Source organism: Oryzias latipes, chromosome 7 (genome assembly GCF_053564925.1).
Source record: "Oryzias latipes strain Hd-rR chromosome 7, Olatipes_Hd-rR_3.1".
NCBI classification, from domain to species: Eukaryota; Metazoa; Chordata; class Actinopteri; order Beloniformes; family Adrianichthyidae; genus Oryzias; species Oryzias latipes.
The window spans coordinates 23,672,969-23,695,291 of record NC_136243.1 but is presented as its reverse complement, the minus strand read 5'-3'; the positions used below and the strand labels follow the sequence as shown (position 1 = coordinate 23,695,291).

Below are 22,323 nucleotides of genomic sequence, written 5' to 3'. Positions count from 1 at the left end.
TCACTATATTTGGACCACTTTATTTGTAAAACATCCTTAGGCCAAGATAAAATAAAAAATGTTTATTACATAGTAGGCTCTATGTTCTACGTATGTACAAAATATAATGTATATGCCCCTGAACCGTACTGCTGAACAAAGACTGATACATAAAATATACTTTGAAACTCCATTTACAATTTTAATAATAATAAACAAGAAAATGCCAACACTTTTTTGTCCTGCTGTGAGGGAGTGAAGGTCAGACAGCTTTACCTTTGAATTATAAACCAGACTCTGATGCAGCAGCTTCTGACAAAACTGAGGAGTGCTTCCGTCTTTTTCATGTCAGTCAGCTACTGTCTATCAAAAAGAAGCAAATGCTGTCATTCATAAAGTGACCAACTGAATATTGGCAGCCCTTTTGTATTACAAAAAAAATTCTGTAAATCCATAACAATACCGCCACACATCAGGGGCTTGATTCTTGTTAGAAAATGCACTTCTGTAAAGAGCTGTAGGTCAGCACAACGGTGAACTCAGAACCAGTTCTGTCTGAGTTGTACAATATTGTAGACTCTTTTTTTTGCCGACACGCAATGTCCTACTGGAGGGCTGGGAGGCAGTGACTGGAAACATCTCATCTCAACAGCAGCCGTCTGCTGAGTGAATAAAAAAAAAACAACTGGTTCCTGAAAAGAGGAGCTGGTGTGCAAGTCTTTCCCAGAAAACAAGAACCATCTCCAGCAGATCCTCCTGAGAAAGAGTTCATCCATCTCACGAAAAGGTGAGCCAGCTATACAGGTGACATCACAAGAGTTTGTGGTTTAAAATCTCCCAAACCATCCGCCTTCTGAAGTAGGGCATGTGTTTCTGTCAAGAAAAGAACAGATTCTCAGAGAGCAGCTCATGACAACAGAACAAAATGAGGAGTGTTGCTGGTGGTTGAGGTCACCTGTGTGAATGTGATTGGCTTGTCTTTGGTAACGTAGTCAGCATATTTACATGTGAACATTCCACAGTCACTGCCATTCATCTGCTGAGGGATTTCCTGAAAGCAAAGGGAGGATGCAACCGTTACTTTAAACACACGGTGTCTAATGCTGAAATGTTCCATGGCCTGAAACCTCAAGAACGACCTCTGCAGGAAGAACAGCAAAAAAGACTTCAACTTTTTGAGTCCTCCTTTTGAAATCCACCTTGCTTGTTGCCCAGTCTGGAACTAGAACTATTGTATGATCGGGATTCAAGAGGGCCGATTCAGAACCTCCTAAGAAACTATTTGGAGTTTACGTCAGGTCGCCATCTAACTTGGAGAACCAGTGGGGAGTTTCTAAGACTATCAGCAGACTTCTTTATGCAAAACTTTTAAAATTGAATGTAATTCTTTTTTTTAACCCTTTAACGGCAGTGCTTTACCTCCAGTGTTTACATTCTTTTGACTAATGAACCTCTTTCAACCATTTATCAAACTACCATAAATCCAGCAGATTGTGCAGCAGAAAAAAGCAGCCTTGCACTGATATGCAACACTTTACAGTAGTGTGGTGCTTATACTCTTAAAGTAAATCAGTCAATTCTTTTGCAAAGAAAAGCAGCTTTGTGCTGTTGTGTTGCATATAGTCGCACAGCCGATATGAAAAGCCGCTTTTCTGTGTCAGAATTAGACGATTCAAACAATTTAAGAATTACTGTAGGTCAAATAGCCAGTGTTATTTAGGCGTCGCTGGTGAACTATCAGGTGTTAAAGGCTTTTAATAAGGCTTCTATCTGAGTGAGCACAAAAAAAAAACCTCAGCATAATAGTCCTGCCACCATGCCTCACTGGGGAAAATTAGTTTAAGGTTAAAAACTTCTCTCTTCTTTAGATTACAATGTAAAATTGAAAAAACACTGACCACATTTATTATGCAACGCTTTTTACATCTGATGTCATTTTTTTTAACCTGAACTGCACATATAGATCCTGTACAACGATATCAGTAAATAAATGATAGATCAAGTGTATAATAGGTATTTAAGACACAATTAGCCTCACGCAAAGACTGATGCTTTTTTCCCATGATGCATCAGCTGTGGTGGACTTACTTTTGACTCTTTGCTGTGCAGAGTCCAGCCTGAGGTAGCCAGTTCTTTGCCTTTCTTGTCCTTACTTTCTAGTTGCAGGTAATTACTGTGGAGTGGAAGGAAACGATACAAGTACTCATTATTGCGTACATGTTGTTTTTCAAACATTTCCACAACACACCAGAAACTTACAACAATGCCTGGCAGGCTTTTTCATTTTTCCCACCCATAGAATCAAAGTATGTTATGGACTTTTTGCGGAAATCCACCACCTGAAACAACACAAAAACACAAAAGTGGTTTAAATGACTTCCTCGTGTTCAAATTCACAAGTTACAGGTAGTCAGGCTCACCGAGAGGCACCAGTGCATCCCCAAGTGAATGGGAACCAACAGAATGTCTTTAGCAAAGATGTCCATCTTTTTGGTCCAGCGGCGGACAGCATAATAACCGTTGCTGCACAGCTTCGGGTAAAAGAAAGTGTTGAAGGTGTTGACCGATGGCAGACTGGGATCCTTGCTTCGTTCAACCAGCAGGTTCATGTAAAAATTTATAACCTGGAATAATAAAAAGAAGCAAATACATTTACAGTAACTGAACAAATTAATAGAATGTGAACTAAGAGCAATGCATTTCTCTATACCAATACATGGAACTCTATTTGTGATTTGGAATTTGGACAAATTACCTACAATTATTTTGTTTGAAAAGGTTTAAAGTGTCTCCTACCTCATCATTCAGCCAGTTGAGATTGCTGAGGGTTTGCAGATCTTTTCGTGTGAGGCTGAGACCAAACCCTTCACTTAATATTTCGTGAGGATTGCCGCCCTTAAGTGCCCTGCTCACTTCGGCCTCCATGCTCTATAAAAAAAGCATAAAACAAACATGAAAACAAACTCAGAGGAAATACCACATTCCCCCTGAACGTGTTCAAATAGTTCTTTTTTTTTTTATAAAACTTCCCAAAGTTTAATGTCTTTTTTTTTTTTAAATAATACAGAACGGCTGTCTTTAAATTGTCAACATCTTCTTGGCCCATTCTCTCTGACAGAGCTGGAGGGGAGCAGTCATGTTTAGCTTTTCTGTGCCCAAGTTGAAGCTTTGTTTGGCCGATTTTGAAAAAATACTGATATTATTTACCACGATTTCTTTAAACATGATTATGTCTGTTTAGAGAAATGCATAGATTCCTCCTGAAGCAAAGCAACGCTACCACTTTATCCCTTGATGGCAGGTTTTCTGTTCAGAGGTTTGCAAGCTTCCTCCTTCATTCTAGTCTTAAAGCAGTACACTGCAAACATTCAACACTGTTTTTCATTTTTGAATGAGCATTTACTCTGCAAGTCTATTTTTGGCGGTTCACATATTTAAACATGATCAGTAAATAAAGATTCATGATGTTTGAATAGACAAACCTCTGTAAGTTCAGGAAACTCTGGTTTCTCTTTCAAAGGCTTTTCTTCCTCTACGATCGTCAAAGGAACCTCCTTTTCCAGAGGAACTCTGACTCGGACCTCCACATCTGGACTACGCTGTTCTTCTTTAGACAAGCGCTGGTTGCCATAACAACAACATGTTAAATACAGGGATATAGAAACCAGGCAGAGGTAAAGTTGACCACAGAAGGTGAAGAGTTACCTGCCGCAGCAACCGGGCGGCCAGAGCTTCCTGTTCCTCTATTTGTCTTCGTCTTTCTCTTGCTCGAGAATCGTACATACTTGTCCTGAGAACAGAAATTGATTATAGAAATTTTTTGTCTTCAAGCACTTCAAATGCAATGCCAATAAAAAATATAGCCCAATAGAAAACGTAATGTTGCTTACAATTCTTTGATCCATAACTCAGCTTGGAAGCATGGCACACTATAAAATTTAAACAGAGATAAAGTTAAAAGTTTTCAGAACAATAACAGCAAAAACATCATGAAGAATTGTTAAATATAACTGGAAGGGTATTGGGATAGCATGGAAACTACCCCAGCTATAAATCACAGCTTCATCTGATCACAATCGAAGATTCTGGTGAGGATTGGGGACTGTAATCAGATTACACTGCAAGTAGTTTTCAAGCGCAGCCATCTCAAAAGTTTCACCTGAGATGTCCCTGCCTTAAAACCTCAGCAAATACAAAGACAACTAATATATATTCATGACCAGAATTCCATAAATATTGTTCCATTATTTTGTTTCAATAGGTATGTTTGATTAATAAAGTTTGTTAAACAAATGTATGTTTGAACAGTCAATTAATTCCATATGTATAAAAATATAAAATGAAATCTTATAAAAACATTAAAATAAACTCCACTTATTTTTGAGTGTGTGAGAATGAAGGATGCCAGTATTTTCATATTTGCAGCCAACGAAAAAGGAACATGGGTTCATGATAAAAATGAACGATCAAGGTTAATTTTTTAGAGGTTTAGAGATAAAAATGTAAGACAAGGAGAAAAAACGTTACTGCAGTTTCACAATTTTTTTTTATAGACCTGATTTACCCGACAGACCTGACAGACATATTTGTTTCTGATAAAACTAACCTCAACAATTATTGTGTTTTTGTTTCCTGAACAAGGTTTTCCTTATAAGACAATCTGCTTCCTCTACAGTACAGTCTCGATTTGAAGAACGCTGTCATAATCTTTGTTATTCCTCTACAAATGAGATCAAAATCCCTCCCGATAAATTAAAAAGTACAATTCAAGTCCAATTCGCCCTAGATATAAATAAATACAGACCAATTTTTATTTTTCCTTCATAAAACATTTATGCTCTCTCAGGCCACATAAAATGACATGGAGGGCCACATTTGGCCAGCGAGTTTGACACATGTGTTTTAAAGTAAATCTGTCAATTCTGTTGCAGAGAAAAGCAGCTTTGTGCTGTTGTGTCGCATAAAGTCGCACAGCCGATATGAAAAGCAGCTTTTCTCTGTGTCAGAATCAGACGATTCAAACGCTTGAAGAATTACTGTAGGTCAAATAGCCAGTGTTATTTAGGCATCGCTGTTCACCTCTCCGGTGTTAAAGGGTTAATAAGGCCTCTATCTGTGTGAGCACAAAATAAAAAACCTCAGCATAATAGTCCTACCACCATGCCTCACTGGGGAAAATCAGTTTAAGGTTAAAAACTTCTCTCTTTTTTTAGATTACAATGTAAAATTGAAAAAACACTGACCACATGAACTGAACTGCACATATAGATCCTATACAACGATGTCAGTAAATAAATGATAGATCAAGTGTATAATATGTATTCAAGACACAATAATAGCCTCACGGAAAGACTGATGCTTTTTTCCCATGATGCATCAGCTGTGGTGGACTTACTTTTGACTCTTTGCTGAATTGAAATTCAAAGCATCAGCACAGCAATAAACATGCCTGTCAGTTTTGAGATCCAATCATTCTTTTTGGTATTTTATATTTTCTAAATAGGACAGATCAGCATCAACAATGTTGTATAAAGAATCTAGACGTGGTCTTTATAATAAAAGTACATTTAAAATAAAAAGAAACCATGATAAAAGTAGCTTGATAAAAAGGTTACTCTAAACAAGAACAAATACTAACCTTGAGCTGTCTTGTCTTTTACCCTTTTGTTCATTAATAATGATAACAGAGTCGCTATCTTGAGCTGCAAGATAAGAAAAATGCAAAAATTTCAAGATTTATATTTATAAAAAGGAACCCACAGTTTTACTCGCTTTCATTTCAGACTCCGTCAAAATCCTTTTTTGCATAGCTCACCTGATGACTGTGTGTCCTGAGAGGTATTGTCCTGTAGAGATGATGGAGACGGAGCTGATGAGAGAGCGGCTGGTCTGCTTGAGTTGGTGTCCGGGTCTTGAGACCACGTTTGGATCCCTGGATGCATGGAAGTCCCCTCTGGACTGGGGATGTTGCTGGAGCACCGGCTGGCTGTCGCCCTTGGGCTGGGAGAGTTACTGGGTTCCTCTGAAGTTCCTCCTGCTGCAGACTGAGCTGGAGAGGAGAACTGTAGCAGTCTTCGGCTGGTGAGGAAGCTGGTGCTGCAGAAACAAACCAGGAACACGTTGAAACTACAGACAGAGCCATGAACCATCTCAGTAAAGGGTGTTTTTTATGTAGACTAAGGTCATAATTATTTTTGATAAAAACAAAATATTAAGACATTAGAAATGTAACACTATTATTTAGACAGAAAAGTGGTACATTTGAACTTTCAGTTAAATAAAGGAAGGTAACTTAATGATTTGGTATTAAAAGCAATAGAATACTTTTAACCCCCCTTGAAGACCATTAAAACATTGCATTTAGGGTTTTGGTTTTTGCATACGTACAAATCTCTGTGCGATCTCACAATGCTGTGTGAGCTGCCGTTGTGAAGGAAAGACGACTGGCCACCAGTTACAATGGTCAGAAGCTGCCGGTAGATCTCCTTCTCTTCTTCACAAATGGACTGAGGTTAAAGAGAACAAAAGGATTTACACACAGAACAGTGGAAACAGTTTCATCAGAGACAATGATGGAGTCTCGTGCTGATGTCTGACCTCTTGTGCTGTACAGTGCTGTTTGGTCCTTGGTAAGTGGCTGGAAGAGGTGCTGTGAGTGGGGCTTTGAACCAGTTTGATTGGAAATGTCTTTTCATACATGCCGGTGCCAGAGCTGCTCGCCGTGCCCACTTCACTAAACGAACTAGAAACAGTTGAGAAATCACAAATCATTATCTGACACACTGCACCAAAGGCAACTACTGAAACCCAAATAAACCAAATACCTTGATGTTCCATGAGCTCGGAAATTCAACGGCCTGCCTAATCGAGGATTGAGATGAGATTTGGGGGTGGCCAAGGGCGGCACGTTGACCGAGTGTCCATTTGTTTTTGGCACTTCACGATGGGCAAGACCCATGCACATCTGCCGCCGGCAGACCTTTGACCCTTTGACAAATTTCTCATTGCGCAGTAACTCTAAAGCTGAGAAAAGGAAACATCAAAAGGAAAAAATATGTTAAAAACCTGGCAACCCTTAAAAGGATATACATTCTATAGGGCTTTGCAGTTTAATCTCTGAAACTGAAAGACCACAAAAATGGAGAAACTTATTTGCATGGAAGAGTTGGATCCTCATCCATTAAAATTGGAATCAGAAATTGCTTTCCCCCTATTTTTTTAGTGCGCAAAACCACATCATTTTCTTTGAAATTTTTATCACACAAATATATACTACTACCTCAAATGCTCTGTAACATATTTCCTGAAGTGTTTGATAAAAAAACGTCCAATAAACAGCAAGCTTGATGATATTTGCTATATTATTTCACAGATTATTACAATTTAGGAGGAACCGTTAAATTATAATAATCTGTGAAATAATATAGCAAATATCATCAAGCTTGCTTGACAATTTACAATTTAGGAGGAACCGTGGGCTGCATGGTGGCGCAGTGGCTAGCACTCTTGCCTCACAGCAAGAAGGCCCCCGGTTCAAGTCCTGGCTGGGGGACATGAAAAACACACCATCAATGGGGACCTTTCTGTGTGGAGTTTGCATGTTCTCCCCGTGCATGCGTGGGTTTTCTCCGGGATCTCCGGCTTCCTCCCACCATCCACCAACATGCTTCATAGGTTGATTGGCAACTCTAAATTGTCCATAGGTGTGAGTGTGAGAGCGAATGGATGTGTGATTGAGGATATTCTACCCTGCGACAGACTGGCGACCAGTCCAGGGCATCCCTTGCCTACGCCCAAGTGGCCGGGATAGGCTCCGGCAACCCCGTGACCCCCGAAAGGGAATAAACGGTAAAGAAGATGAATGAATGAAAGGAGGAACCGTCTCTGCACTCTGCCAGCATTCACGTAAGATGTCTTGGTTGCATTCGTTGGAAAGTATAGTCTCTGAACACACTTCTACATAAAAAAAGGTTATTTAGCTAAATTCAAGAAATGACTCCCCTGCAGTACATCCATGTCCGACTGGAAGTTCAGAAAATTGCTCTGACCTCTTCAAGACAAATTTATAATACATCCAGCAATCAACTGATCTTTTTAGTGTATAAACCCACTGTGCAATTTAAGTACCTCTCTGTGCTTGAGCTTATAGATTTAACATAAGAATTCAACAGCAAAAGGAGTGGAAAAACAAGCTCACACATTTTTAAAATTTGCCTTTCACTTTCCACAGAGGATTAAATAAACATCAGTAGTATATGTACTTGCATAAACAACATATTTTCCAACATAAAATTACACAAGAGGATGCTTTTTTTCAACTAAAAAAAGTGTAAGGCTGCAGTAGGGCTGGGAAATGTGTCCTAAAAACACAATTTCTAATTTTTTCACAACAAATTCCATTTCCAATTTTAATCAATTTTTGCCCTCTCTTCTTTTACTTTCTAAAACAAAAATTACAAATAGCAGAATATATTGAACAAAACCATTATTTTAACAAGCTCTTCTTTGTTAGTTACTTTTTAATGTCTGTGCGTTGCGAGATACGGGTGGGCTGACCTTCCTCCAAACAACGAAACCCCAAGACAGCAGGATGCTGGAATAAAAATCCAGATTTTCCCAAAAATAAATCTTCTATAAAAGGTACATTAGAATTATTTCCCAGTCCTAGGTTGCAGTGAATTGAGTAGAATACATTTTGTATATCACTTTAACTCATACAAAATCCTCAGAAGTTTGTGAATTTCAGTTTTACCTGATTTGGACGTTTTCCATTCCAAAGTTGTTGAAGGAGCAACAAATTTCTTATTCAATGTATTCCTGTCAGCGATCTTGGATCAAACACAAGAGAGACACTAAGAATTTTCATTAAGAAAAAATAATAAAGAAAAAAATAAATAAATATATTTGTCATTAAAGAAGTTTTGACAATGTATCAAGGGGAAACTAGGAAAATGGAAGCCTTACTGGTCTCCTTGTCAAGGCTACTGATGATGTTGAAGGCTGTGTCTCTCCAGAAGGCAAGCCAGGGGAGGTAGGGAGAATATTTCTTAGAGATGGGCTTGCATTGTTCTTCATCCAAGTTGACACAAAGGTACTGTGACTCTTGACCCCTTCGGCTGCACTCTTGACTGAATCAATAAGTTCTCCTAATAAAAACGCACAAGGATGTCTTAGTAAAAGAATATAATAGAACTGTATACCCAAACCCACGCATATCTGAATGTTGTATAATAAATGATGATAATGCATGTACCCATCCGTGTTCTCTTAATCATCAAACCATCTTGATCGATGTTATGGCCATCTTGCAAACTTGGAGGGAAACACAAACAACAACATTACAATTACAGAAAGAAATATGTCCAACAACACGCATTAGACGTAAGTCAGCTTAATTGTCAACTTGTTCGCGCTACCTATTGGCTTACAATGTTTAAATCTCAAATTAAATAAATAGCAATCAACCCTCTTACCATTCAACTGTTCTTTTTCTTCTCAATTCGCCGATAGACGCTGACTGGTCTTCGCGTGAGTTTTGCGGAGCTGGTTCCCCGTTTCGAAGATTGGCAAAGCTTGTCCCTACCCATTCGTAGATTTTATTTAACATGGCTCAAAAGTTTCAGAAATTATGCCACTGGCTTAAAGTTAAATAGTTATAGCTGCTCTTATTTTGCTTAAATCAAAAGAAACTAAAGCGCTTCATTCAACTGAGGTAGGTTAGCTGATGTGGTTACAGACGCTAACAATCCGAACATAAACCATTATACTTCCCCCGACACAACTGTTAGCTCGTTAGCCTGGATTTGGCGCTGTTAAGCTAACACGCTAGCTAGCGTTGTTAGCTACGCGGCTGATTAACTGTCGCGTGATTAAATTCTAAACAAGAAGACGTTAAGTCACTATGAGCTATGTCGGACGTTTTGCTATCATTTTTTGTCTCAGCCCAACTTATTTACAAGACATTATTATGGCTATATTTGTAAATAAACTATTTAAATAACATCTCCCGCTTCTTCCTCATTCAAAACCACAACATGGCTGACTCTCACGCTGCAACATCCTGCGTTCCGATTGGACAGCTCGATGTTGGACAATCAAGTTTACACTAAATTAACTGGCGGACCACAGATCGGAAGTAAACATTTAATTTGACGTCAAATCCGGAATCAGTGACCCGTAGATATATATTTTTTTATTTTATTTAGTTATTTGATACAACAATGCCAGTTATAAAAGTTTATAGATGTAAATTTTGTAAACATATATTTAATAAATTGTTTATTCAAATGTGGGAATTTAATTATGTTAACATTAGTAAAGAATAAAGTAATCTAACATTTGGTGTTTGAGAACAATTTATTGAAACAAGGAAGACCTATGACCAGTTTTTTAGACATGTCTTGAATAACAGCAATTCTGCAATGATATGTATTAGTCACTTCTAATGTACAGCAATCAAGTAATAAACCAAGTAAAAAGTTGTTTATACCCATTCTTTTAAATCAAGCTTGCAATTTATTTATCTTTCTTTAAAAATACTGTACTTCATACAAAATAAACATTTAAATCTGAACAATAGCTTTATCATCCTTCCAAAAATATGTTATCAAAACATATAACAAATCTGTTTGTTTGGCACTGTTACGTGTACAGTCATAGAATTAAAAGGCATTTGTAAAGTTTGATAAACAAACAAATCCTAAAATATTTCAAATTCATTAAATACTTTTGTTATACTACTAATAATACTAATACTAAACAAGCTCGAAAACAGAATGATTACAGTGAATGTGAGGTCTGTTAAACTGTTTAGACATAAACAGCTTTATAAAAATTAAATGGAATAGACAGACAAGAAAAAAAAGATGAGTAACATAGTCCTTAGGCCAACAGAAACTTAATAAGATTGTCTTTTATATTTCAGAACAAACTTTTTTTTAAGTGTTACAGTACAGAGGAGGTTTCTTGAAATTCACAGTAACAAGACAAGATCAGATGTAAAGAAAAACACAGGATAACCACTAACACGTTTAAAGCTATTAAAGATAAACTTGTGTCTTCACTCGTGAAAGCAACAGTTAACACTCATTTTTCTAGAGATGGAATGACCGAGTTCAGCATAGAATATCATTCATAGCACTCATGCATTTTGTTTTATAGATTTCAATACATCCTAATGAGACTCTAAAGCTACAAGTTTCACATACATAAACAGCTTTACGTCATCACTGCCAATGTAGTTTATCAACTATGAATGGAAAAAGATGTAGTGATTTCAGTTGGTATAGCTAATTTGCTACCTTGAGTTACAGGCTTAAATGTGTCCTAACTTCGGCTCATAAAAGAAGGTTTTGACTTTGACTTTAGTTTTTGCTACTCATGCACCAACTTACGAAGTCCTTTGGATAAAATTAACTATTAATTTTAAATGGACAAGGATTTGTGTGAATAGATGTGTTAATACATTTTTTAAAATGCAATTTTTTTTGTTGTAATAATGAATCAATTTGTATTCTGATTAATTTTCCATAAAAATGCCACACTGGTATGCCACTTGTAGAAATGTGTTTATTCCCGTTTGGTGCCAGCGATTTGAAGGAAAAATGAGAAGATATACACAATATCAAGGTAGATGTTGAGAGAGGCAAAGATGTATTCCTCTGGGCTCATGGTATATCGCTTGTTGCCCATTAGGAGCTGGGTGTCAAATGCTAAAAACTGAAACAAATAAAAAGAAAAAAAAAACATTTGCATTATTTAGTTTTTACCAATACGACATGTTTGTATCCAACTTGCTTTGTTATCACTGTCTTGACTGTATTCTTACCATAGTGAATAGAATAGCTCCAAGCACAGCATATACCGAATCCAACCAAGGTACCTGTTTTGCAAAAAATTGCAAGTTAGAAATGATTCTCCAAATCTTGCATGCCGACAAAAATCATGATAAACTGAAACGTATGTATGTCGATCTTTTCCTTATGTGATACACAGTTCTTCAAAAGTTAAAAGAAAAAAAAAGGTGTTCCTTTTTTACAAACAAAGCTAACACACCTCTGTTGTATATGATGTTATGTAAGATAATATTTTGTTATCATGTCAAATTCTTTTGGTTGATTCCAGATGGAGTAGGCTAAAATAAAAGCACTGGTGTCCAGTTGAACCTTTGTGGCTGAACTTTTTCTTTATAATTTATAGTAGGATTAGCCTGATTAACCATCAACCATGCTTTTGGTCTATTTACATGTGTAATTTTAGCAATACCTATCTTCTTCTTAATTTGTTCTAAAACAGAATTTTGGCCGTTTGGCAATAATTATTTTTATGTGGTTAGCAAATGGCAAACTTTTGTTATATCAGCATTTATCATATATGATGGTGTAACTTTCTTGAGGTTCCAGCAGATCAGTTTCTTATCTTTAAATCTACTGATGCTCAACTTCTCAGCCTATGGTCATAAGAGCTGCAGATCATGGCCGCTCCTTTATAACTTTAGTACTGAGACATTTTAACTTTACCCCATAGGCCATCTAGACAGCCTCAAGACAAGAGTCACACATCAACTATAATTGGACATATTTACATGATGATCATTACAGAAAAGCCAATGTTAGCCTAATTTTAAAAATACTTTAAATTACACAAACACACTTTGGTTTTTGGTATTTTTTTCTATCACAGGTTCATTTTGTGACCAATACCAACTTTGTAAGAATGTCTTTCCATTAGCATTTGGACACAGCCTCCTTCTTAAGAAGTCAAATTACAACTGTATCAGATTTCTCTAAATTGAAAAATGATGCCAAAGGGCCAATTTGTGCCTTGAAAACGGATGCCGCCTAATCCTGACCTCATGCATATCCATGATGAGTCAGGAAATTGAATATGATCAAGGATAGGACTTGAGAAAGCTTGAGTGAAATAGCGATCTCATTAAGTTTATTCCTAGTTTCTCGGAACAGTTCCATGTTTAGATAACATTTTATTTCTATCTTCAGTTTCAACGTTTATCTTAATCTAGCAATTATTTAAATGATACTTCATCAAAATCATCTTCAGTATTTTTCCTTATGGAATAAAATCTGACTTACATAATGAAAAGGGAGGACAAAAGCCAGGAACAGTCCGGAGATGAACATAACCATGCAGAAGATACAGAGTACTCCTTGATATGAAGTAACATCGATCTACAAAAAAGATAGAAAATCATCATTTGTAGAAAACATGAAGAGGTATTTGATCTGAATGACTACTGTACTTTTATAGCTACATGCTTTTTTATTTTCTCACCTTAGTTTGGAAACTGAAGACTGTGACCAGGAGACAGACTACTACTGTGATGCCTAGGCACATCACAACTGACTTGGTGTTATAGAAACTGTAAAAAGAATGGATATGCTACATTTAGCTTCTCTCATTGACAAAATTCCGATAGAAAATGTAGGATTAGAAGTATCAGACACTGTCGGAATTTGCAGACAAATAGAATACGAGTAAGAAGCCACAAGGCTGCCAGATAAATATAAAGAATGATACCTGGACAGCATCGATGTCATGTAGGCCAGAGAAAGAGTCTGTAACAAAGTAAAGAACACTCATGCTCTTAACATGATTGGTTGTGTATATTTTTACATTGACTTGTGAGAGAACATGTCTATAAAGAAGAAGTAATCTGTCAATCTACTTTAGCTTTATAATTCAAATAACAGTCTGTGTATTTAAAACATGCTTTTAGACAAATAGAAACTAATGATAGTTTTGTAACAGCTTTATACTTACAAAGATGGAAAGTAGAATCAGATTCCAGGGAAACCGTCTCCTGCAGGAATAAAAATGAGACATTTTCTTAATAATCAGGGTGATTTTTCATCCTTTCTTTTAAATAAAAACTTCCACATGTTGTTGTGTTATTGTTTGTTTTTTTGTTTTGTTTTAAACATTAAGAGCTTTATCAGACAGATTAAAAAACTGATTAAAAAAACCCTAAAATGTTCATGATGGTAAATCACTTCAGAATTGTTCCATTACCTTGGTGCAGAGCAGCATGACAGAGTCAGGTAAGTCACAAAGAACACAGCACTGTCAAACAAATAACATTATTAAATGCTACATTTGGGGATGTTTGACACAAGAAAAATCAAATTTTCTGTTTAAATTAGTTACTTACTATGATGCCCAGTACCACCCAGGGTTTGTTTGAATGTAATCCTTTACGGGGTCACTGAAAGACAAAGCCTTAGGCACATCAGTCACTGCATTTTTACTGAATCACATGGATCACAATCTAAAATAACATGAATATTTTCAAACGAAGGTGCAAAACTCACCAGAATGTAAAAAGAGCCACAATAGCTAAAGTCACCAGTAGCTGGATCAACAAAATGGTGTACACCTTATGGGAATAAATGTGAATAAATAGTTAATAAGTGGCTCATCTGAAGCCAAAAGATTTACATTTTTTACACTAATTAAATCATAAACACTGCACTGTCATTAATAGTTTAGATAATAAACCTATGTTGTACCTTACGGATGAAGACTCTCCTGATGTTGCGATCATCCCAGGTGAATTCTGTAAGCATCTCCACATCATTGTAGCATGGAGCACTGATGCCTAAAGATATCAAGTTATCTAATGAATGCAACACTATCAACACTACACACATTTATCACCAAAAAAAAAAGAATAATTTCAAATGTTTTGCTAAATTAGATAGTTAGTTTTAGGAGTAAATTTAGGCAAAATTCACCCGTACTTTCTGTAGCTTCCTCATATGTTGGAGGAGATGGTGCCACAAAGGCCTGTTCACTGGAGGCGCCCTCAGTGGACTTGTTAGCAAGTGAAAGCTGCTTGGAAAAAAGACATTTTAATTAATCTTTCAAGAGTCCTCGGGGAGATAAATCAATGTTGACGTGACAAAAAAGCCTGCCTCACAGCTGACCTGAACTTAAAACCGATCTAAATGTTAAACACATAAAATCTTCATCACCACCTTTATAAGCAAACTTTAGGCCTGTTCCCAAAAAAGCACATATCATAGAAATAAATAAATTTAACATAAAAATACGTAGAAATTTAAATAGTAAATTTCAGCAGATATTTTTTGCTATCTGAATTTACAGCATAGATCAGGTAGTTTTTCCACAGAGCTGCAGTTTAGTTAATTTAGCAGAGTGTGAACAAAAGATGAACTTCCCAGCTAGGCCACCTGTTATCTTGGACATACAACCCTGCCTATTGATATCATCACCATCAGACATCTGTCAGTAATGAAGAACCCAAGATACTTTAATATTGCCAGGTGGCATCTGTGCTGAGGGGACAAAAATGTGTATATATATATAGTGTCATCTTGTGTTGATCTATAAATTAAAACAGCACTCTTCCTGGCGTTAAAAATGAGATCAAATTTTATTCTGCATTCAGAACTCACCAGCTGTTAAATGTAGCTCTGCTCTTGGATAGACTCACCAAAACATCTCCAAAGATAAAGTGGTTGACCAGACAACACGGTCTGTTCTATAGACTAGCTGTTATTCTGAGAGTTTATTTGTGTGCAGATTGAATGAGGCTGGTGAGGGGAGCACCCTCGGTTAACCCCACTGCTGACCCTAAAGAGAGCAGGGAAACTATTGCTCCACCTGACTTGGTTTCTATTAGCACATTATTCTAATAAGAATGTTCCTGTCAGCTCATTTTTGAAATCGTTTTTGCTAATTAATTTGATCAAATGTATTTGAGGCATCACTCAGTCCTAAAATCACAGAAGGCTGTCTTAGGTACGTTTGAGTAACTTCTTTCAAAATGAGTCATTCACTTTACCAGTATTATTTTTTTTTGTTTCATCTAATTATTTATACATGTTTCTGTTGAGTTACTTTTATTTTGAATGAAATCTGTCATTTTTCTAAATTAGTTTAGTGACTTCCACATTTTCCTTTTAAAGTGATGCTTCCAAACCAATTCCCTCAGATAAATTCAGCTGATTTCTCTCCATATTCGGCTTTTAGACTTCATTTTACTGCTTCCAAAACAGCTGTCACAACTTTTACTGAAATGTAACTCTAAATCTCAACCAGAAAAAATTCTCCACTGTAATTGCACTGTAGATCTTATATTTTCTCATTAATTTTTCAAGTCACAGTTGCTGCATAATATTTTGACAGGCACGTTGGAGAGTTTATCTTTTAAAGATCAATGATCAAAAAGGTTATTTTAAACTGTCAGCACTGTAAAGAGAACATCAGGTCTTGTAACTATTTGATGAGAAAGGGCCAATTCTAAGGGTTAGTCTAGGTCAAACCCATCATCTATAAAAAATAGGTCGTCATAGGGACACTACTACTGACGCACTTTCCTGAGCATCTCTTTCAGCAAAGAACAGGCTGGAAATATTGCCTACCTCTTTTGTAATAACGTGGACGTATGCATAAATTCTGATCAATATTTTTCTAGACAGATTTAATAGAGAAACAGACATGACATATAAACAAACCAGTTCATACCTTGCCCTGTGTCATGATGTCAGCCTTTGTTCCAGTTGGTCGTCTTGATTTGTAACCAGTATGAGAGGATCGAGTGTTTCCCTCCTTGTTTTAGTAGCTCTGAAATCGAACCAAGGCTTGGTGACGCAGAGACAGGATCTCAGATTTTGGTGTCTTTCTTGCCTGCTCCGAAGCTTCTCACATGTGATGTGATGTAATCCCAAACAAACGCAGTTTAAAGCGTGCAGATGGCCCCCCTCCCTCACCTAAACAGGGATGTTCTAGTAGCATCCAGATGACGCAGAGCCATAGACAAGACCTAGGACTGTACCACAACACCAAAAAAAAAGGGGGAGGCATGGTACTGAATCATTTGTTGCAAGGACATGAGTCCAGAAAAATCAGGCAGATTGCAGCAGATTTAAGGGAGCCGAGGGAGGGGTTGAGAGAGTTTTAACGTTTGAGAAGTTTCAAGATCAATCTTACTAGACATATTTTCCATACCTAAAGATTTACCTTATTGCAGGTCTCCTAAAACACTGCCAACGTATCTTTTCTATGATATTCTCACTAAATGAAAGACCCTAAACTGTTATTTTTAGGCAGTAATGTTCTACTTGAGCAGTATTTAAGTAATGTGCTTTTTTTGTTTTGTTTTACAAATTCATCATTAATTTAGACAGCAAAAAATAAATCCGCATTTTTAACAGATATCAGGTGCATATTTTATTAAAAGTGTGATAAACATTTTTGCAACAAGCAAAGTGCACAAAATATTCTGAAGTTGAAAAAGAAAAAATCCCAAACAAAACGTGACCTAAATGATTGTAAGACACTTGAAGGAATAACTAAAATAACAGATATTGAAGTGAAGGCTTGCTGGGATTTAAAAAAAAATTAAAATAGTCTCTGAAAGACATTTAAAAACCTCTGAACTGATTACCCTATAGAAAATGAATGAATTACATCCCATAAATAACACCATCTCCATATATTCAGTCTGGAATGATAAGAGGAATGGTTAAAAAAAATGGACAAGTTTCCAGTTTCCTGGTTGAATCCCAAGTATTTTGCTTTACATGTGTTTACAGTTTTTCTTAAATAAAGAACCAAACGGTAACAAGTGATGTGAAATAAAATGTAAACTAACCCTATAGCCTTTTAGGAGGTTGTCAATCTCCTTCTTTGGCAAAATACGAACTTACCCAACATATTTTCTTTTATGTTTTATCATCAAAATGTGCCCTTCTGAACTGTGGAGTCCAGGTTTTGAATGTTTCCAGTTCTTAAAACATCTCCCCATCTCCTCTGGTTCCTTCAAGTCTCAGGTCAGCATCGTTTCTACCCAGAGTGAAAAGACTCACGACAGCCATCAGTGCTGCCAGCATCATGACGGCACAGCCTCCAAACATATGTCTAGTGCCACCCCCGCCTTCTCCTCCACCCATTCCTGATACTTCCCCGTGGAGCGCCAGGAGTCCCAGGCAGGCCAGCAGGTGCAATGGCAACCGGAACCAGGCCAACACACCGGCTCGCTTTTCCTCTGGAATCACTCTGCCCTGCAGAAAGCTGACTGCTGGGAAGTACAGACCACTGGCCAGCTCCAGCAGGAGGAAGGCCAAGAAAGATTCGTGTGGTCTCGGCTGTCCTGGTGCAGTAGAAAAGGTTAGCATGAAAAAGGAGAAGAATGCCATCAGAACAGCGAGGCAGAGCACGTGACCAGGCTGCAGATGGTAGTGAGTGGAAGTGGCAAGGCGGTACAGCAAGGAGCCGACCATACTTGCAGCCATCAGGGAAGAGAAAACTATTCCCAAAGGAGGCCCATGAGGGTCTAGAACTGGAGTCCATAGAAAAACAAAGATGTAAAGAACACTTTCAAACAGAGCTTGTACTCCACCCAAAAGGAGAACTCTTTTGTCTGACAGCAAACAACGCAGCCCTTCATGGCAGCTTCGCGAGAACCTGCCTTTTGCAGTTAAACGGGGACCACCTCCATTTTGAGTACCAAGTAGTAGAGTCTTTTTGTCCCCTTCAGGACAGCCTTCAGCTTCCTCCTTCCCCCAGTCTGTTAGCACCACCCAGCCACAGCAGCCCAGGCAGGGGACAGCCAGGAGAAATGGAGCCACTGGGCCCAAGTGGAGCCACTCAGCCAGCAAGTTGGCCACCAACCCAGCTCCCACAGCAAGGCCGTGATTCCAAGTAGCAGCTCTGGTGAACGTGCTGGGGATCCATTCCTTTGGAAAATCCTGGACTTCTACATGCTGGTGCACATACCAGGCTTCAAATGTGGTAGCAAGCAGGGATGTGGACAGGCCCCCCAAAATACGGCCCACAATCAAAACAAAGTAGTCTCTGGAAAGCTTTGTGAGGCAGCAAGCAGAGTAGCACAGGCAGAAGAGAAGGCAGGTTTGTCTGCGGCCCAAGGCTTGAGGTAGCCAGCCCGAGAAGGGAGCAAACAAAACACACGAAGCCAGGCCACACACGTACAAAATGGCTATTTGGGACTCCAGGAAGCTGTAGTGGCGATAGAGTTTATAGAGATAGGGGCCCTGGAGCCAGTCTGCCCACAGAGCCAAAAGGTAAGCCCTCAGGAAGATTTTCTGGAAACGCCGGAAAGCTGGGTTAGCCACAGCTGATGGAGTGGACTCAGGCGGTGTGATGCGGCGTGCTGTCAGCTCCAGGCCAACACACAGGGCGAGCAGGAAAATGACGGCGAGATAAGCTGTGACCAGCATGGTGGCAGAGACTGCATCCGCTTGAGGTTAAAACAGGGAAACTGATGTGGTTCCAATTCTATTCCGTCTGCTCCTCAGCCCCTACAGGAAGGGAAAATTAAACATTAGACTTGAATGTGTCTTTATGACCCACTTTAATCATATATTTATCTATTCTAAAAGCGTTCCTGGTGGTCTTTTCACTTTGATTATAATGTTTTAGTCAAAATAAAAAACCTGTCTTCTTTAAGGACATAGTTTCTGCAGATCAGCAGGAATTTATCAGAAATTCACCTCCGAGTTGTGGGCAAGACTGTTGCCGCAGGGTAAGCCTGCCCCCACTTCCTGTCATCCATGTGTTGACACCATCTCCAAGTAGTTTACAACCCATAACCTAACACTAACAGTGCAACAAAAATGCGGAGCAATATCTGAGCTATCCAGGTGTACATTTTTGAGCCAGATGCCTGCCCAGACGAAGAAAACAAGACGTACATGGTCGTATAAGGGGATGCATCAGAATTGAGCAGAGCAGGAAGCTTGTGGCCCGAAAGTATCAACTACGTCACAGCTAGAGGCTTCGGCATTTTTATCGTCTGCTCTTGATTCACAACAAATTGAATAAAGACATACCCAGAAATACAGCTTTAATCTTCAATTTCTTACATATCCTACTAGTAGTCCATCGTGAGAAAAATGCCACATTTTAAAAACACCAAAAAAAACAAGATTTTTAATTATACAATGCAGCGCATAATTAAATGTGGATTAGCTAACCTTTACTTTAGTTGTCTATGACAGTTTAACACTGACAATTTCGGTAACTTAAACACTGCTAATTAATTTAGAAATTGAAAGAAAGTAGTGAACCCCGACCGTTTGCTATTAGCTAACGTTAGCTGCATGCTAGTGCAAAATAAGTTGACTAAATGAGTGGCACCGCCATCTTTAGATTTCTATCCCAATACAACATTTTCCAACGTAACCAGTCCTACCGTGATTTTTGACAGCCGTCCCATATCAAGCAAGTCCCCTTGCAAGCATCAGCTTTGAACGAGAAGGAAGCAGAATCAGTACACACGTTAAAACATTCACTTCCTGGATTTGGTGCTTACTACTATTACGCCACCAGGGGGCAGCCGTGGATCTTCTGTTTGGTGTTCTGTTGGTGCTTGGTTGGAGAGCAGGTGCTTGACGCCGGTGAACACCCATTTCCTAGAGATGCAATCATTGAATACATAACTAATAATATCCTCTATCGTATCATTTTAAACATTGAAATGATGAAATGGAATACAGTATTTATTCCTGGAAAGTTGTGTGTGTTTTGCTTTTGTTTGAGACGCATGCAGATTCTATAAATAGAAACTTTCATATTCCATGTGAATAAAATAGCAATTTTCAAGTATACTCAGACTACTTGGTGACAATTTTAAACGGTTTCAGAAACCTTCATGCACTTTTCTCACGTTTTTTCTGTTCCATTTTTGATCTTTAGGATATAAAAGGTGTGTATTTGTATTTAATATACAGTACAGTACAGTTTGGTCTGTACTGTTTAATATGTATTTCTGTATATATATAAATTCTTATATAGGCATATTGTACTTGTTTTAAGTGTTGGACTGAATATAAAAGGATAGAGGAATAAAGAGAGGAGTTATAGTATGTTGTATGTGTGTGTGTGTGTGTGTGTGTGTGTGTGGGTGTGCGTGGGTGTGTGTGTGTGTGTGTGTGTGTGGGTGTGCGTGTGTTTGTGTGTGTGTATGGGGGAGCTGTTCACAACAAGGCAACGCTAAAAATGGGGATAGAAAAAGAGGCATAAAAAATTGCTAAATGTTTATCATTATTGCTAACACAGATTAACCAAAGGCTTTTTATACTCAAGCACACACCCAAACGGCACACAAAACTGCAAAAACCATCATAAACATGTCAAACTCATTTATATTTTGGACATACAGAAGAACTCACGCACATTGATTGTATACACGCACACACAGAGACACATGCAACACATAATGTCATACCTGTGTGCATGCAAATGTTGTGCAAGGGTGAGCATGCGGGATGCTGAGGTGGGTGTGTTGTGTACAATGATGTTATGTAATGGGAATGTGGAAAGAAAGGTAAGAAGCTCTACCATTTACTCAAAGCCCAGAGAATGCCAGTCAGAGCCTTCCAGATGCCCCCTGTTCACAGAGAGGCAAATCACGGGACAACCACCCTCAGACAATCTGACACCAACTATCCTGAAACAGGGCCAGGAACCTTAGGTGCAGGAGAACACATGCAGAAGCCCCTGCCTGGGCACAGAGTAGATCGTCCTCCTTTCCCTGGGTTCAGTAAATAACCTCAGCCACCCAGAAGCCCCTCCAGCCCCAAATAAAAGGCCTGCCACCAGTCAGGAGTCCTGAGCGCCACAAGCTCCATTATGACGTGAACACCCCCCAGTTCAGCTGTTTTGTGATTCCTGATTCATGGCATGACCAGAGATCTCAGGGCTCCATCTATCTGTGTGGAGAGAGGACTACCAGGCCTGTGAAGCAAAAGCCCAAGGGATCCAGCAACTACCATCATGGCAGTTACTGCCCCCCCCCCCCCCCCCCCAAAAGGAATGGAGTAGAGGTTTCAGGTTCAATGGCCACCACCCTCATTGTGCAATATGAGTTTGTATGACTGTGCATTATGTGTTGCAATAAGGCTCACATGTACTAAAAGGTGTAGTTAAATTTGGGGGTGGGGGCAAAGTATGGATACATCATGTGTGTTAGCAGTGGTATCCAAGCACCCTCCCAACAAATGGACCTTTATGTCTGATGCGCAATCAAAAATCAAGAGGGGCAGATCACAGGACTGTCACCAAGGGGAAAGCTTATGCTACCAAGTAAACCAATCTTCAAAGTGTGTCACGGGCCCACTTCCTCCCCAAAGACCCTAATGAAATGTCTAAAGAGACCAAAGGATAGATGAGGGGCAGTTGTCAAATTTCTTAACATTGGCTGGATTGTGCATTTAAATCTGATCTTATATAAACAATGTGTGTAGCATTATGATAATGTAATGGAAAATGGATTCAAGTTTTTATGGGCAGCATGGAATAAGTGATGATGTAATTAGGATTACAGCAATTAATAGAATTAAT

At 38.4% G+C, this 22,323-nt stretch overlaps 2 protein-coding genes across 4 annotated transcripts; both read right to left on the bottom strand.

Moving 5' to 3' along the window:
- Positions 1–4: 4 nt before the first annotated feature.
- Positions 5–10,135, bottom strand: senp1 (SUMO specific peptidase 1). The gene is made up of 18 exons (XM_004070711.5): positions 9,453–10,135; positions 9,233–9,291; positions 8,944–9,125; positions 8,732–8,807; positions 6,804–7,002; positions 6,577–6,721; positions 6,367–6,485; positions 5,795–6,075; positions 5,618–5,681; positions 3,870–3,908; positions 3,685–3,769; positions 3,462–3,599; positions 2,776–2,907; positions 2,400–2,603; positions 2,239–2,318; positions 2,068–2,152; positions 935–1,030; positions 5–852 (listed from the first exon to the last, which is right to left on the bottom strand). Exons 1-18 carry the CDS (start codon positions 9,584–9,586, stop codon positions 790–792), a joined length of 2,181 nt encoding a protein of 726 aa, XP_004070759.1. The 5' UTR covers positions 9,587–10,135; the 3' UTR covers positions 5–789.
- Positions 10,136–10,316: 181 nt separating this feature from the next.
- Positions 10,317–20,357, bottom strand: slc61a1 (solute carrier family 61 member 1). 3 transcript variants are annotated; one of them, XM_020704668.3, is made up of 13 exons: positions 20,174–20,233; positions 16,486–19,280; positions 14,730–14,826; positions 14,505–14,593; positions 14,307–14,371; positions 14,147–14,200; positions 14,008–14,058; positions 13,759–13,798; positions 13,516–13,553; positions 13,270–13,357; positions 13,071–13,166; positions 11,807–11,860; positions 10,317–11,697 (listed from the first exon to the last, which is right to left on the bottom strand). In XM_020704668.3, exons 2-13 carry the CDS (start codon positions 16,498–16,500, stop codon positions 11,548–11,550), a joined length of 837 nt encoding a protein of 278 aa, XP_020560327.1. In that variant the 5' UTR covers positions 16,501–19,280; positions 20,174–20,233; the 3' UTR covers positions 10,317–11,547. The 3 variants fall into 3 exon arrangements, with proteins under 3 accessions (XP_020560327.1, XP_004070506.1, XP_004070507.1); XM_004070458.5 differs by having other exon boundaries at positions 14,736–14,826; XM_004070459.5 differs by lacking the exons at positions 10,317–11,697; positions 11,807–11,860; positions 13,071–13,166; ... (6 more) ...; positions 14,505–14,593; positions 14,730–14,826 and having other exon boundaries at positions 17,165–19,280; positions 20,174–20,357.
- Between the last annotated feature and the right edge of the window lie 1,966 nt (positions 20,358–22,323).

Excerpts from the sequence above, each read along its gene's own strand:
- senp1 (XM_004070711.5), bottom strand. The coding sequence starts at position 9,586 with ATGTTAAATAAAATCTACGAATGGGTAGGGACAAGCTTTGCCAATCTT. Across the intron at positions 2,319-2,399 it reads GGATGCACTGGTGCCTCTCG|GTGGTGGATTTCCGCAAAAA; the intron begins GTGAGCCTGACT and ends GTGTTGTTTCAG. Across the intron at positions 1,031-2,067 it reads TGCACAGCAAAGAGTCAAAA|GAAATCCCTCAGCAGATGAA; the intron begins GTAAGTCCACCA and ends CTTTGCTTTCAG.
- slc61a1 (XM_004070459.5), bottom strand. The coding sequence starts at position 19,199 with ATGCTGGTCACAGCTTATCTCGCCGTCATTTTCCTGCTCGCCCTGTGT.